Source organism: Megalops cyprinoides, chromosome 21 (genome assembly GCF_013368585.1).
Source record: "Megalops cyprinoides isolate fMegCyp1 chromosome 21, fMegCyp1.pri, whole genome shotgun sequence".
Lineage (NCBI taxonomy): Eukaryota > Metazoa > Chordata > Actinopteri > Elopiformes > Megalopidae > Megalops > Megalops cyprinoides.
This window is the reverse complement of record NC_050603.1, coordinates 13,231,425-13,248,406: the sequence shown is the minus strand read 5'-3', so window position 1 is coordinate 13,248,406 and position 16,982 is coordinate 13,231,425. Positions and strand designations below refer to the sequence as shown.

Below are 16,982 nucleotides of genomic sequence, written 5' to 3'. Positions count from 1 at the left end.
AAGAAATCCTATGAACAACAGGCACCCAAAAAGGGGAAATGTTTCAAGTTAACCACTGCGAGACACTGATTCTGCCTCTGTCCTGTTCAGCCCTGCTTCCTGAGAGCACGTCATTCCTCATGCGGCAGTCACCCCTGTTGTGACACGCCATCGTCACCCTCTCAGCTGACATCGCCAACGAGGGCAATCCTTGCTTAAAAAAAACACAACAAATGGACATAAATGGAAAACACATGATAAATCCAGTGTTAGTGTTAGTGTTAGTGTTGCAATTAACTGTGTCCACCAGTCAAATACAGCACAATATTTCATACAAGTGAGGCTATCTGAAATCATAGTGTCTTTTAGTTTCCAACAATACCAGGTTTTTGGAGCAGTTTATGGACTACTAAGCACTAAGGACACTTGATTGCAAAAAATCGGGCAGAAAATTTCGGAATATGAGTCATGTCTGTCTGGCCATGGGTCCCCCCACCCTCTGCCCCCTTCTGACACACTCTTTTACTGAAGGCATCTGTTTCACAAGCGTCATGGTCACAAGGTTGAAACGTGTTCCAAGGCCTGCTGCTGCCAAGGCCTAAGAACTGCCTGCTGCTGCTTCTTCATTTCTTCGCACTTTTCATTCACATTTTTCCATACAAGTTTGTTCATAATCACATGGCCTCGGCAACCACAAAAAAACCAAGGCAATATGACATAAAATCTGTTTCATTTTTTCCACCCTGTCACTTTAAAATTCTGCCTTTGTTCAGACATGACTTTTAAAAGACATTTCACATTTGATTATGGATGGTTTTTGCAACATTTCTGTGGAGTTCACAGTCATTGATACAAACTTATTTACCACACCAATAGTAACCACTGGAAGCCCACAGGTTTCTGGTATTTATTCCAATAGGGTCAATGCATGTCTATCAGTTTTTGAAAGACATCTTTAAGGCCACCAGATCTGTGGACATCTGGGATGAAGACTGGACTCCACTGTTCCACACATTTCATGCTACCTGGGGAATAAAGTTCCGGCTCAGGGGATGATATGAAAGGAATCACCTGAAGTCAAATAACTCCACCAGATACAAAGGCCCTCTATGTCATTTTCACTTCACTCTAAAAAAGGAACTTGTTCATCAATGTGGTTTACCAGTTATCAGCTGGAGCAGTCAATGGAGAGTCAAAAGGTGCCACAATAGATTATTCAAAAGAAAAAAAAACTGATGAAAAACATTTCTAGGCAATGGTCAGGTTAAGTTTGAAGTCAGCATCCTGTCCTAGTTACATGGTCAGTACCAGCCCACAAAAATTCCATGTATCTTTCCAAATTTATTTTTGAAAAGCTATAGTAATTTTAGTGTTCATTCATTTCTGAGGAGCTAACATAATTTGACTGTTTATTCAATCGTTTATGTATTATTATACATATCTTACATGTCATTACAGCTCCAAGTAAAAAGGCACAAGTACAGAAAGGGAAGTAACACATCAGTGACAAAGAATCCAGTGCAAGGGTAAGCATACCAATCCTATACCAGCGTTAAACATAGTGCTTACATTTTTAGATAAGAAAACTTGTCCTAATTTCATCTCATTCTAATGTTGGAGCAAGGACAGTTCCTAACAAAGAACCACAATAGCAACCCGATTCAGAGAAGAAAGTCCCCATTTATCGTAATTCCCCATTAAAGTAGCCAAGGTTCGAAACAGGTATTTTGTGTCCCCCGAGGCATTTCAGTGAAACTCAGAGCAGCTATCAGCGAAAAACGAAAGTGAAAAGAAAAACAAGTAAGTGTTGGGTTGGGTGACATCTGAAGTGTGAGAGCTGCCAGCTGATAATTTGGATATTTGGATGTAAGTCTCAATGCAGCATTTGATTATTGCCTATGTTATGCCCCTCATACAACTGAATGACGATGAAACCAAGCCCTGATTTGCAAGAAGGTGCGCATGACAGCGAACAGCAACACATAAGATCATGGTATACTGTATGTTACCAAAGTAAAGTCATAAAGGATACTAAACATTTCAGTTTCTTATTACATTGGTAAAATAAAGGTAAAATATGTTATTTTGCATTCTGGCTGTCTGGGTAACATCTAAAATAGTGAGTAAAAATAATGCATTAACAGAGTAGACTTTCTTTTCCTTGTACAGAGCATGGGCCTGAAGATACAGCACCATCTGGTAACATGTCTAAAACTTTTTGTGAAAAAACAAATATTAATGCTGTGTTATATAGTGTTATTCTACTGGTGTCATTCTGCTGGTGTCTGGCAGTGCTCAAATTGTTGATGCAGAGAACTCCGTGACACTGGGTGGGATGTAAACTCCATGACCCAAAGCAAACCAGTTCTAGGTGGTTGTCAACAGTGTTCTCTCGTGACTTGCTATGCGTCAGTAAGGAATGCTTAACCGCACGTAGTCCGGCGCTGTGGCTGGACGCGTAGAACATACCGGACATTACCGGACCGCAATGTCTTAACCAAGACGTGCGCAGAGTGCTGCGGTGTCGACGCTATGTTATCTGTCAGACATCATCTGTCGACATTTCTGTGTCGAAAGTAGTCTCTGCAGCCTCTTTACATATGGTGCGATATGTACAGTATTGCAACGGGAACAGAAGTAATAATTAGTTTAGTATTTTATTTTCAAGATCCCCCGTGTACATTCTAAGCTTAACCATTGACGTTTAAATTGAAAACGCTTTGAGGCGTGCGATTTCACTTTCACTTATGAAAAGCAAATGCACAAAACAGGTTTATAACATTGTACACAGTTATTTGAATTGAATACAACTGCTGAAGTGCGTGAGCATATTTGTTCATACTTTTATATTCTAAAAAGCTTGTTACTTCAATCATTAAAAGTGAGGAAAACGTTAATATCTGCAAAACAATTAAAGCAATTGAAATATATATATATATATATATATATATATATATATATATATATATATATATATATATATATATATATATATATATATAGTATGTATACAACCCCCTGTGCAGAAGTCATGTGTGGTTTTTGTTTCTGACTTTTCGAGCTGGAGATAAAACGATGCAACAAAAGAAAATTGCATCAGGCAACTGAAAACAGCATGCTGCAAGAGCAGCTGCAATTGGGGCTTGTTAGGGGAAGTTAGTTAGCAGGCTTTGTATGAACCAGCCATGTCGGCAGTTTTGCAAATGCACGTCTCTGACGCATGCAGACGCTTCCCCACAACGTGAAAATGGGTGAAGTGCCAACGGCAGGGGTTAGCCATCATTTTGAGAGGGGGAGAGGGGAGGGGGTGTCGCCTGGCGAGAGAAAGACGGGGAGGTGTGGGGGTGGGGGTGTAGCGAGCAGCCGCTTCTTTTCTCCATCTTCGCGATTGTGGTTTAGGGCCAAGATAGAGAAAGATACAGATACAGAGGTGTTATTGGCGTCAGCGGGTGTTTTCGAGGAACTAGCAACAGCTATCAGGCCTGCCCAATGTGCAGAGCAAATGAACATCCTCCAGTTGCCTTTCCTGTCCTTCCTCAACCAATGAGGTCTGAGGCTTGGGTTGCTAATAGCAACATAGATAATACACAACAACACCAGTAGTGTGTTATATCAAGGCCAGCGTTTTGGCATTTGAGTCACTGTAAAACCCCTTGTGCTCATTTTGACAAGGACAGGTTAATTCCTTGAGGCCCCCAGTCTTGTTGGTTGAAGAGGAGCTTTCTTTCAACCACAAGTTCAGAAACTCCAGACAGGTCAGAAAAACCCTGAATCAAGGCAGCTGTGGGTTTGACTCTGAGAGATCAGAAGAGGTGTGAAGGTTAGAGTTTATTTTAAATACAATCAGTTTATTAAAGCATATTTCTGGGTTTGTAGCAGGTGGCTGCCCCTTGCAAATTTGCAAGCAGTGCACATGCCCAGAAAAGAGCCTATTTTTGCTCTTGTTTGGATTGAACCTGTGCCCCTCCATGCTCCATTGAATATTTTTAGCATTCTAGCTGAAGTAATGCAGTCAGTGTGGTTATGATCCCAAAACAAACAAGGCCCAGACACCCCTGTAATCCAACATGTAGTCCTACTAAAACCACTGGCCAGGTTGTGGGTGGCTGGATGCAGAGATCCTACCAGCAATTCAAACAGGAGATGTTTACAGTGGGGGCTGCAGACATTTCAGCCATGGCGCCATCAGGTAATGCGCAAACAACAACTGTCCCAGGAAAGCAGCGCAGTGATTAAAACCGATCTCTCCGCCCAATACCTCTCTCAGCCTGGCCCCACGACGCCACAGTAGAGCACAGATCTCCTCATCTGTTTACAGCCACGGACACGTTATGAAGGAACAGCCAGTCCTACCGTGACTGATTGCAGCTAAGCAGCGTATTTACATGTGCTCCTGAGCAGCTCGACCGGAGGCCACTAACGAGGAATGGCGCTCTTGACAATGCTCGGGGCAAAGAGTGGAAAACAGACACAGCCCTGTTTGCTCCTGTATCCTGGCCCTTGTGTAGCCTCTGGAGGGGGGGAGGGCTCCATCATGTGTCATTTTAGTAGATTAATAACATTGAGTTTTGCTGTGATGACTTCTGTGTGCATCGGGTGCTCTGTCCCCTGTAGGGCCTGATGCACATGCTCATGCTGGATATTCTTTTTTGGATTGGGCTTTGGTGATACGAGCCACTTGGACTGCCATTGAATTAGAGCCTTGACCCAAACACATTACACTAAATACAGACATACATCTGTTCGTGGCTTCATTTGAATATGAGTCATGCATAAATATACGTGCACTTATATGCAAAAGTGTTGAGTGTTGGAGACTCTGTCTGCAGCCATTACCATAATGACAGTGGCGTAACTTTACTATACTTGATGCAATCCTACTTTTAAGGAGTGCTTTTTTTAAACTGATGAGCCAAAATCCTATCTCAGAATGGAACAGAAAACAACAGAAGATGTCTAAAGTAGGTTCTTGGTTAATGACCTCAGTCTAATCAGAAGATTGCAGGTTTATGTCCCTGGGAAACTTGGACTGGCCTTTTGTTCTCCTAAGCAAGGCACTTAGGACACCCTAGTCTGAATTTCTTGAGTAAATACTCACTGCATCAGTGGATTAAAAGATAAGGTATAAAAGTGTTCTTGATACGGGCATTTACAAAGCATGTCTTTATTTGTCTGAATGAATCAGAAATCCCTTGATCCTTTTTTTTCAATGAGTACTTTAACAAGTTAAGGCTTTCTTGCAGGCAACTGTCGCAATTCAGCTATGTGTCAAACTGCTGATTTAATAGAATTCTTCACATGAAAAATATGCATAACTGAGACAGTTGTGGAATTATGGTGTCAAGATATTCATTGTATGTAAGAAATCCGTGTGCATTTTTGAGATGGGTGGGGGGCTTGAGACAGAGACAAACTTGCAATAGCTTTTTTTTAACTGAACCCCCTTCTCAACTCAGACTGAATTACACAAGTGGGCTGCTGAGGGAAAATTTTGTAATGATTTAATTTAATGAACCTGGAGAAACAGAATTAACGATTAGTGAAATACAAATTGCGATACACACACAGTGCATCATTAAGTACTGTATATTTTCCATGCTTTTGTGAGTTGACAAAGCATTTCACAGGCTCACGCACATGATTGTTGGGTAATAAGTGGTAAGCAAGGACTTTCATATAACCAAATTAACTTTTGTTCTTGAAAACAAGATGTTGTCAAGCAACAATTATTGGCTATCTGTGAAGAAATGTGACACGTTAAGAATCTAATACATTGAAGAACATTCTTCGCTTTGGACATTTCCAGGAGAGTACATCGCACCAGAGGTTATTATTGTTTCTCCCTGGTGCAAAATCAGATTTGCAAATGCACTTTTTTAAATGTTTATAATGCATTTTAGCTTTTCAACATTAAGAAACTGAAGTATTCCTTTAACTCATTGGCTGTCAGAGTGTAGGGCTGAGCCAGGAGTGAGGCCTAACACAGATTTGCGTCTTGCAACGTTAGCATCTTCAGGGGTTACCCCAAAATTAGCACTCACCAGGTTGCCCTGGATGACTGCAGCTGTTAAGCAAATGTAGTGGAAACACTGCAGACAGAAACAAGGATCTGGAGAGTGAAGGGGAATTCCTGGGCCTTTCCCTGGCCGACACCAGGATATTCAGCCCAAATATACCGTAAGTTTGCAAATGCCATGTACAGGGTCTTTGTGTTTCATTTACCAAGGATTGTCAAGAATCCTTCGTCAAGTATTGCTATTATAAACTACTTGCACCTTGCACCTTGCCCTTTGCTAGCAGCCATGCCATCCTGTAGCCTTCCTGCCTGATGGCTGACACTGAGTGTGTCTGGGCTTGGCTAATGCTTGAATGGGAGAACTCTTACAGCTGCTGTAAATGGCTGTTGGCGGGATGGTGGGGAGCTGTCTTCCATCTGGACCTGGTAGAAAGCCGTTGCTTCAGTGCACTGTGCAGAGCCTTTACACTGGAGCGATGGACAAGCCTCATATAGCACCACAAAGGAACTGCTGACATTTTATTTGTTGTTGTTTTATACAGCGTTCCACAGTCCATGGGTCATTTCCGCTGCCCGCACGTTGTCCAGCTTAAGCGTATGAGCGTTTATTGCCTGAACACGTGCACGGAGAAACAGGACAGAACAACCTCCCTATGCAAGCAAACCATTATCTCTGAGATTGCATGTGACAGCTCTATGGCAACACAGCTGCGAGCTGCAACAGACAACAAAGACTGTTGCCTTTTCTCTGCTTTAGATCATCTGATCACACGAAAGTTGCTTCCAGGTGAATGTGTGATTTGTGTGCTGATCTCAAAAGGATGATGAATGTGTTCACTCCCTAAATGCCACGGTTTTTGTGTTCACATTTCCCCTTTATTTTTCAGTAGGGAGCAGATGAAGAGAAACCCATTTTTTGTCAGGCCTACATTTACCATACAAGGAGATTCTGAAGGCTTCTCACCATGACTGAAACTGTCTGAATCAGAGCAAATGCAACTAGAATTACACAGTATCTTGAGGTTAAACACGGAGAGAGGAATCTAAGCTTGTGCCATGTGCTGTAGACTCGGGGAAGCCTTAAAACAGGAACAAAGACATGCAAATGATTGTGAATGGGGGTGCTGGGCCGAGTTATGTAAATTAAAAAATAGCAAAAAAAATAGTCTTTTGTTCATGTAGATTTGGCCCCAGTGAAAAGGTGGTGAAGAAAAAAATGTCACCTGATGACATACTGCACCGTAGCAAAGGATGTGCTGAGGTGGGGGTGCCATCTCCCCCTCCTGCTCAGTGCATTTTGCAGAGAGCAATGGAAGCAGACACATGCCACATACACTCAGCAGTGCAGCACCTGAGCAGAAACGAGCTCAATCTCTAGCTACACCAGACAGCTGAAAAGGAGCTTTAGGGCCTTGGCCCAATTTTGCACGTTCAGCAGAAAAAGGAGGAAGTGAAAGCCGATGCTCACCTTACATTTTTGCATGCAGCTGGGTTGGATTCAGTTGCTGAAGCTGATGTTTTTCAACCCTGCTCCTCAGGACACACTGCAATCACTGGCTTTGGTACTGAGCTCTTAATTAGTGAGGTTTGATTTTTAATTGAATATGGACCTGACCTGGACCTCTCCTGACAGATGTCTACTTTCTGAGAGAAAAGTGCCATTTGAAGGGCATTTGCGCTTGGAGAAACATGCAAATGGAGGTATTACCCCAGAGCATTCCCTTTCATGTCTGTAACTTAAAAAAAGTACTACAAACTGGTATTAGACTTGTGAATGAGATTAAATAGGAATTCATTTAATTATTGTAGGGTGCAGAAACAATTAACTATCCAACTAATGAAGCTTCATTGGGGCAGCTGCATTTCAGATGTGTTTAAGGGATAGATGCTAAGATTAAATGTGATATTAAGATGAAAATCAGTTTTTTAACAAGTGCAAACGCATCTCCAATGACACATTTGTTTCACACAACACTTGTATTAGATTACCTGTCAAGAGATGCTAAATACACACACATGTAAGTTTTCAAGTAAACCTAAACAAAGTCAATGAATAAAATCAATAAAGAAACTGAAATGAAAACATTTGTGAAATGAAAGCACATGCGGTGTGCTTCCAGACCAGGCACTGAAAAACACTGCTGTAATTGATATAATCGCATTGTTCATGTCAGTACAAAATCTATAGGAATCATTTTTACTGATCATTCTGTCTTTGGTTCATTTCCTTTAATTCCGTTTTGTGTCTTGCCCTTGTTGTACATTCTTACTCAGTGCCTGGGATTAGTTCATAACAGTGGATAAAATCAGAGGACACAGCAGGAGGAATTTTTAGTTCCAAGGTTTACTGCCTCTTACTTAGTTTCTTACTTTGCTCAATCTCACATGATGTGTTGATCACTTTTTTCCACACCATGCAAATCTGTAGCCAGTAGCAACAGAAGAAACAAGCTACCAAAACCAAACAGATATGGCTGCTCTAAATGCATCGTATGTAACAATACAGCACATTCTCAGTATCGTTTACCCTGTCAGTGTCCAGGTGCCAGATTATAAGGCTGGGAGTATTGAATGCAAATGGAAGATACTGAAAAATAAACAGAAAAGAAGTATTTTTGAACTTTTTGAACATTGATGAAAGCTTGCAGTTTCCCAACTAATATGTTGTTTGGAAATTTAGCTTTTAAAATGTATATGCTCTATTTGTATAACATGTATATTATACATGTTGTCACGTGACGTATATATCTCATTTTACAAACCTGAAATTGAAATCGAAATTGAAATTATTCTCCAGACAGAATATTGGTGGACGTGCTGCAGCATTAAGCTTTTTTCAGTCTGAGGTCCCGTTTCTACTCTGTTTTACTCATTTAAGAAAAAAAAAAAAAAAAAAACAGACGCAGACACCTGGGGTGATTTCAGGTCACAAACACATTTGCTCACTTCCTCTTTTTTGCTCAAAAAAAAAAAAAAAACAAGAAGCGAATTTCAACATCAAATGACGTCAGTCATGATACCTGCCACTAATTCTTCACACGGGCAAGCACCCGATGCTAGGCAATAGTCTGCCACGGGGAGGTGGGGGCAAAAAACAGCAGCGTTGTGGTCTTTAAAAATAAATAATCATGCAAAAGAGAGAGGCAAATCAAGAAGCGTGCTAGCTGCTCAGTCAAGGTAAAAAGGCAGGATGGAACACGAGAAAAAGATGTAAAAGTAAGATGACGCAATTGGTGAAAGTCTCTTTTCTTCTTTTTTGAAAATCATCTGCAACAATTAAGTTATGTTGTGCCCAATATATATATTTGTGCATTTAATATAACTGATTAAAAACATGTTGGCCTGGAATTAAACAAGCAGTTGGTCCCTGTATCAGTAATTGTGGAGAAGTACCACACAATTTGGCATTCTAAAATTAAGGTGGATCCACAGTGTGATTAGATTGATTGACCTGTTCTAAAATATTGTAGAAGTCTAAACAGCCTTCACTAGTGATCTGAACCCACTCTCAACCAAAGTGTCACAATGTGAATCACCAGCTCACTCCCCCTGTGCATACTGAGGATAAGTAAGAGGACCAATTGCGTATACTAATGACTGCTATTCATAATTTTATTGTCTATTTACTACAGTGATGCTTTTTTCCGGGGTAACTTACATGCATTACATTTTACATATCTATTTCATCTATCTATCTATTTACATACCTAGATATTTACTAAAGCAACCCAGATTACCTTGCAGTGTACCTTGCTATGGCACACCAGCAGTGATTCAAACCCTCAACCCTCTGACCACCAGTTCAGCTCCACCATACTACACTGTCTCCCACATACATGGCTTCCTCCTTACAGAAAAACTGCTTATTTTATTCACAAACATGTTGTGTCTTTGCATATAACCTCCATTTTTGCATATCTGCAGAAACCTATCTGATATCTGTATACCTGCTGTGTTAGCAGGTCATCATCAGGCCATGTCTGTAATAAGACCAGTCAGGACTCAAGTACACCAATGGGATACTAAGTCTTATGTCCTTTTTTAAGAAATGCAGTTCTCTGGTAATCAGGGGTTCATGGAGACTAGCAGGAGCCACAAATGCACTGGAAACAATGGATAGAATAACAAAGATTTCCCATCAATAGCAAACTCATATCATAGGCTTGGGGAATCAGGCTGGACCACACTCTGGGTTGCAGGGAGCACACACACACAATAGGTACCAGCCTTCACAGACAACATGTCTTTGGGCAATGAAAAGCAAGGGGGAAGGGGGAAGTCTCCATTAAGTCCTTGATGCGTGGAGATATTGTCAATAGCTGTCAATTACTGACATGTTCACCAATCCAAAGAAATTGCTCTGGAAAGCAAAGTGCAGTGATTGGTTCAGATCAGTCAGTCATTGCTAGTACATGACAGCTCCACTCATTTTGGGGTTCAAACTTCACATTCCCATTAGTAGAGAGAATTGGAGCACTGTGTAGAAACCCACACAGACATAAGGAAAGCAAAAACTTGAAGACTGCATGAAACCTTGATCCTACAGTTGTGGGGCAACAGCACTCTCCACTGTGGTACTGTTATTCAGTGCCACGTCTGCATGAAAATCCTCTCCTTGAACAACAACATGACACCTAGTGTGGCAACACTGGAGGATGGTCTGAGCTGGGGTGATTGTCGTCATTAGCGATGTCATCTGAACAGATGATGATGGTGTTGCAACACGGTTGATTGCCACAACTACATGAGAAATGTTGTAGACAGGAAAGAGTGACAAACAGGGCGTCAGTGGTGGGTATATTGTTCCACAGAATTAAATTGAATTTCGCTTGTTCTTGTGCAGGTCACCAGGCGTGGCCCCGTTGTCTGAATGCTGTTTATCGTATAAATGCTGATTTGAATCAAGGTAGGATTTGGTGTGCCTCATGTTAGATCAAACATTGTGCTGCAGGTGTTTGTGTTAACGTTGCAGCAGAAATGATTTGCACGCAGAACACCAGGTGAGCTGTGTTCTCAACTGTAACTTCAGATGAGAAATGAGCTGAGGATGACCAACAAACAATAGACCCTGCACAAGGCATTTCTGAACCTTCTGGAGAATCACTGGCTGTGCATACTTGGTAAGCCCAACTAAACTCTTTCCCTTAGACTCATTTTCAAATACTTGTATTTCTAGACAGCTATACATTTTGAGGTTCCAATAAGATTTACACTCTGAAAGAAAAAGCACCATTGGCATTTTATTGAATTTCCCATCCCCCCACCAACTGAACCACACCTCACATGCCAGCAGTCTCACTTCCCACTAGATCCTGACAGCCATGCAAATCCACACAGCTGGGCCCTGGTGTTGCGTGCAGCTTGAAGTTATGAATGGTTATGGAGATCTTACAGGGAAAGGGCCCAGTGATGTCATCCTGATTATAAGCAAATTGAATGGAAAATTTTTGACAAATGATTTCCGGCTGTCAGCATCTGTCAATCTTGTTCATCAGACAAGAATGCCAGACATTGAGTAGTGCATGTGTACAAGTGCTGAATCAACTGCAAACCTGAACAGTTCCGTGTGTTAACTAAACTGTGTCTGTGTGTTGAGAAGACTGCATTTCTGACTGGCTGTTCAGTAGGCATCCTAGAACACTGGCTATTCAGTATATGATGTTATTTGGTGAGTAGCATTAATAAGCACTCCATGGAGCCCTTAGTTTTCCCATCTTACGACCAAGTCCAAGTCCTTGTATATAGAATTGTTAACATCCATTGTGGAACGCATGCAATAAGTCACTTTGACATTCAGTCATATTGGTCGTTTCTGACTTTCGGCAATCCCATAATTAGCAGTACAGGCTTGGTGGCTGAAAATGCTGGGAGTAGTGTGTGGTTGTATGCCTTATTGACAATGTGGCAATGATTCAGCGTCTACACAGCTAAATGCCCAACCCTATTGGATGTGTTTTTCACAGCCTGCTCTGGAGAAGTCTGCCAGATGAGTAAGTGCAATTCATCTCTGGTTTACCAGAGCAGATATTCTCACCATGAGAGCATGTGAACATACACCACTCATGCTTTGTGTCTGCGTGGCCAGACCAAGCAGGAAAATCTTGAAAGTGCAAGTGCTGAATCTGATCAGAACTAATCCAGCATTATTCAGGGTGGAATTAAGTGCAAGAATCCAGTCTTTGGCATGTGGACCAAAGCTGGGTAGCAAGAAATAACAGGGCCCAAGGCCTTCCATTTTAGTGAAATATTTCCAGGAGTCTCTGAGTAGAAGACATCATTTTATTCATACAAACATCCCATTCCATTTCACAGCCTTGTCTCCTGCACACATGTCTCAAATACAGACCCCAGTGGGCCATTGCAACAAATTAAAAAAATAGAAACATCTGCTTTACAATGTATACAGAACTATCACAGGTTCAGTGTCCATACAAAACTGTGGGTGTTGCAGTTATACTTAAGCATTTTTTCTTTAAATAAAAGAAAAAGGCGCAAATGGACATAAATCAGCCTGATTTTCCATAATAGACAAAGCCATTTCTAACAACAGAACCAAGCATCCACTGACAATGTTTTTGAAAAATAAAGTTTTATTATAAAAATACATTTACGCATCCTTTATTAAATTAACTATCCATGAACAGCATCCAATGCAATCTCTGTAAGCGGTCTAATTAATACACCGTATTTTCAACATCAGCAATCCACAATCCGATGTAGAGCAAAGTGGTGCTGCAATTTGAGTTGGAGAGGGGTCACAGTGTTTGAAAGTCCATCATTGCTGAATTTGAAGATGTTATAATTGGCTGGCTGGCTGCAACAAAGAGGACAAAAAAGTACTATTCCAATGTAGTGAAAAACAGGCGATAGGCAGTTCAAGTTCAAGTTCCACCAATGTTCATGATGCTGCAACACCCGTAGACTGCCCCACCACTGCTTCGTTGACGCCTCCAATCCGTGCTCTTTTCCGGGGGCAGACAGCTTCCTGCGTTCCCACTCCAAACTTGGGAGGCGTCTCAAGGGGGTGGTAGTGCCCTCTTGATTAGTTTGCCATGTCACATGGCTTTGTTCAGTCTGACAGATTCACCTGATCAAGAAAGCAATTCCTGCCCCGATCCCAGCGACGCCAGCAAAAGCCATGAGAGCATTTCTGACAACCGACTCAGGGTCTTCCACATGGAAGAACTCCACAAACCCATCCTGTGGAAACAGAAAGAGAGATGGTTAGAACCATTCAGACAGGTGGAAAAATGACTTGATTCAAGCAAACACATTCTGGGTCTTTCAGCAAAAGCAGTAGAGCTCATTTCCTGTATGAAGTTGAGGGCAAGAGATTTTTGTTCAACAACTTAAGTGTTTGGACTGGACTCACAAGACCAAACTGTCCCACGATGGGAAATGCTAATTTGGGTGTCAGCCACTGAGGAAGCAAATGGCTCCGCTCCCCCTCAGGTCAGCGTGCCGAGCTGGATCCGGAGGTCACATGACACCGGAGAAACAGCAGGCCCTGAATAATGTAATATCACCTCCAGCAGAAGGGTGTCCTCATTAAGAGGTTGGCGCTATTAAACCCCATTGGGCTGCTCTCCACTGTGGAGGATCGGCTTACGAATGGCTCTCACAGCAGATAAAACAAGCTCAGTTTTCAAAGTCAAATCAGGACACAGGTCAAAGGGAATATGCTCTGCAGATCAGCTCAGTGCTGGAGCACTATGGGTGGGAGCAGTTTGTACTGCAACCAAGCACCTTCCAGAAACTGGTGGGCAAGCACAAGTTCATAGGTGCAAAGAATATCACTCCTGGGCTCCTGTACTCACCCAGCCTTTGTTGGCAAGCAGCCACTCCTGCTGGTTGGTGAGAAGGTAATTGGAGATCTGATGCCCCACACTCTCCACACAGTGCTCCCTGCCAATCTCTTTAAGGTGTTTGCACACCATCGCCCCAAACGCCACCAGACTGGCGATGCGCCCCCAGTTGGTTGTGCCATCGCTGAAGAGGTTCTTCGCCACGACTGTGACAAAGCTTGTGTCGTCCCCTCTCTGTTCCAGATACAGCTTCTGAATCATGCCTGAAAGAGAATGCAGAGGAACAAGGTCAACTTCACGGCCATTGGTATGCACTCACACAGCTCTGTGGCATGTCAATTTAACCTTTTTGGCAGTGCCATCACATGGTATCTCCTTTCATTTTCTTTGTCTTTTACTGGTCGCTGGACTTTACACACCCTCAGATCTCCACTTGCAAAAATACATGAAATTATATTTGCATTTCGGCTACACCTTCAAGTACATTACTGCATAAGGATTCTAAGACTCCGACAGTTGTATTTTTGAGTAACAAAAATTTCAGAATTAATTTTCACTAGCAAACACCATGTGAAATCAAACTTCTTTGAAGTAGGAATATTAACACCAATTGTTTCATGCAGTATTCCTGGCTTCTCCTTCATGAATACTATTGAGAAAGACTAAATGCCTGCTCCTCCGTTCGCCAATTCGTTACAGAGTACAGCATTCAATCTCAAGGTTAATTAAAGATAACTGAATATATTGAATCTCTAATTTCTATAAAGCTTGATTATAAAATGCTATGAATAGAAACAAGGCAGTGTCACCTCAAATTGAACTTCACACCCCCTTCAATAAACAGATGAGACGTTTTTCATAAATTTTCCAAATTGTCGCCACGCAGTTAGACCATAAAACAAACTGAAGAGCATTTTTGCCTAGTTTCGCCTCTGACGCTTGCTGGTTGCTGATAAGAGAACCAATTAAGTGGAATTTGGGGCGGCCCCAGATTCCGAGAACCGCTCTCAGGAAACCTGGGAGGGGAGGGGGCGCTGCGGTTTGTGTAGTCGTCCGCTGAGCTAAATTCGCTAAAAATAACAATTTCGAAGAAATGTCCAACAGTGACCACAAGCACGGAGCACCAGATGCCCATCGATTACAGGTTTCAGACATTTCAGTGCGTCGATAAAAACAGAGCACCGCGGGCTGTTGTGGCTGACTTGGTTGCCACTTCAGCAAGCCAAGTTCCAAAACTAAGTGGTTTGCGGCTGTCGTTATGGAAATGCCCTGCAACCTGGTGGTTTTGAGATTAGGATTTGTGATCCATCTAATAAATACTGGCGTTAAGGTTTTAAAGGCTCGATGAAGCAAATGACAACTGCAAACTCCTGCACAAAAGTGAAAAACTTTGGCAAGTTACATTAAGTTTCAACGAGTTTGCACTGAGACAGCAGTGACACCTGAACAGGGGGAACCCCTGAAGCTTACAAGTAGGACCTACACAACTCCTGTGTTTTCGGAAATTCCACAATTCTGCAGAACTTAAGAAGCAGAGGCATGCTAGCTATCAACAACCCTTCAGAAGAGCCAAGGCACGCGTCACGAACCTTCAGTGACGTCCACAACACCTTATCTGCAAGTTACGCTTGAAAATGTACTTGGAAGATTTAGTTAGTTAAAAGCCGTTAACTAACCGAGTTAGCCAGCTACACAAACATGGGTAACCACGGGGAATATTGGGTTTAATAAACTGTCCCTTACCACTGGCAGACGTCGCTATTTAGTCGGCTAACGTTTGCCAACTACGTGGCCTACGTACATGTGCAGACCATCAAAGAACAAGCTAGCTAGTTAACTACTGGCAAGCCACCATCGCATACTAACTGGCTAGCCACATGTCAACTTACTAGCTAGACTGATAGGTAGCTATTTAACCTGGAACTGGGCTGTCCCGAATGCTTTTATTTAAATGCAGAAGAGTATCACAGACAATTACAGCTTGACGGCTAACCAATACTTATGGCACGGAAGTGACGCAGTTCTTTTGTGTGAATACATTCAAAATCAGATAGCTAGCCTCTTATCAAAATCCAGAGGTAACCATCTAGCAGCTGGTTAACGTCAACTGCATAGCATGTGTTAGCTGGAGTTTCCATTCGCCAACTAGATCAAATAAATAATATCATAGTTGACATTAATTTATGGCTGATGCATGCACAGCTAGATGGCTATATTGCGTCGTAAAAGCATAACGCTGGTATCGTGTTAACGACCTGCATCTGTTTCAACCTACCGTTGTAGGCGATATGGTGTTTTTCAATGACATCGTCTACAACGCGTGTCAGCGTCGTAAGAGCCTTGCTTGGGCTCCGTCTGGACCGCGAGAGTCCAGTGTAAATCCGCAAGAAATTCACAATGAGGTCCCGTGTTTCGCGGTCCAGTCCATTATGGCTTGTGTTGAATTCTGCCGTTTTTCCACATCCATCTAACGGCGTACCGGGTGACGACGGCAAAGACCCGTCCTCGTTGGTGCTCGGTGGAAACCTGTCCAACATTAATCCTTTCTTTGGTCCATTTCTTCCCGGCTTCGCGACCCGTGGGCAAGTGTCCACCTCATCTGTGCAGTTATCCAGTTCATCCTCGATTCGTACTTTTGAGGAAGCCAAAGGCGTAGGGCGGGTATCCGGGCCCCCAGCCGTAGGACCGTCGCAGGGGAAAAAGCCGTTGTCGACTACTCCATTTTGTACTGAGGGACACAACAGACCAACTACACTCGATGAACCCGGCCAACTACGCTTCATTGTCGACAGACTCATATTTACAGTATATTTATCTTGTTTCCGTTGAACAAATTCTAATAGCTATAGACTTCTGCCTCTAATCCGCATTAATGTACTAGCTCAATCTTCCAACGCTTCTGCAACTCAAGTAGAGGTTGAAAGGAAGTAAGTGACTGGTTACCTTTTTAAGTATTCGAAGGGAGGGCGGTTTTCATTGACGGAGGCAGTAACTCCCCCACCCCCCACCATCCCAATTGAGAAACTGCGCCATCTATCTGAAAATAATTACATTGAAAATGAAAAGGAAAATAACTGTAATAATACAAATAACTTTGCCTATGTAACCCCTTAATCATTCATTTTGTGAAGGATAATTATTTATAACATGTACAAACAAACAACAAAAGAAAAAACATTTTT

The 16,982-nt window shown here is 42.3% G+C and overlaps 1 protein-coding gene across 1 annotated transcript; it reads right to left on the bottom strand.

Moving 5' to 3' along the window:
* Positions 1 to 12,888: 12,888 nt before the first annotated feature.
* On the bottom strand, positions 12,889 to 16,718 carry LOC118768956 (induced myeloid leukemia cell differentiation protein Mcl-1 homolog). Its single transcript, XM_036515946.1, has 3 exons — positions 16,076 to 16,718; positions 13,813 to 14,063; positions 12,889 to 13,195 (listed from the first exon to the last, which is right to left on the bottom strand). The coding sequence occupies exons 1-3, from the start codon at positions 16,596 to 16,598 to the stop codon at positions 13,079 to 13,081; spliced, it is 891 nt and encodes a 296-aa protein (XP_036371839.1). The 5' UTR covers positions 16,599 to 16,718; the 3' UTR covers positions 12,889 to 13,078.
* Between the last annotated feature and the right edge of the window lie 264 nt (positions 16,719 to 16,982).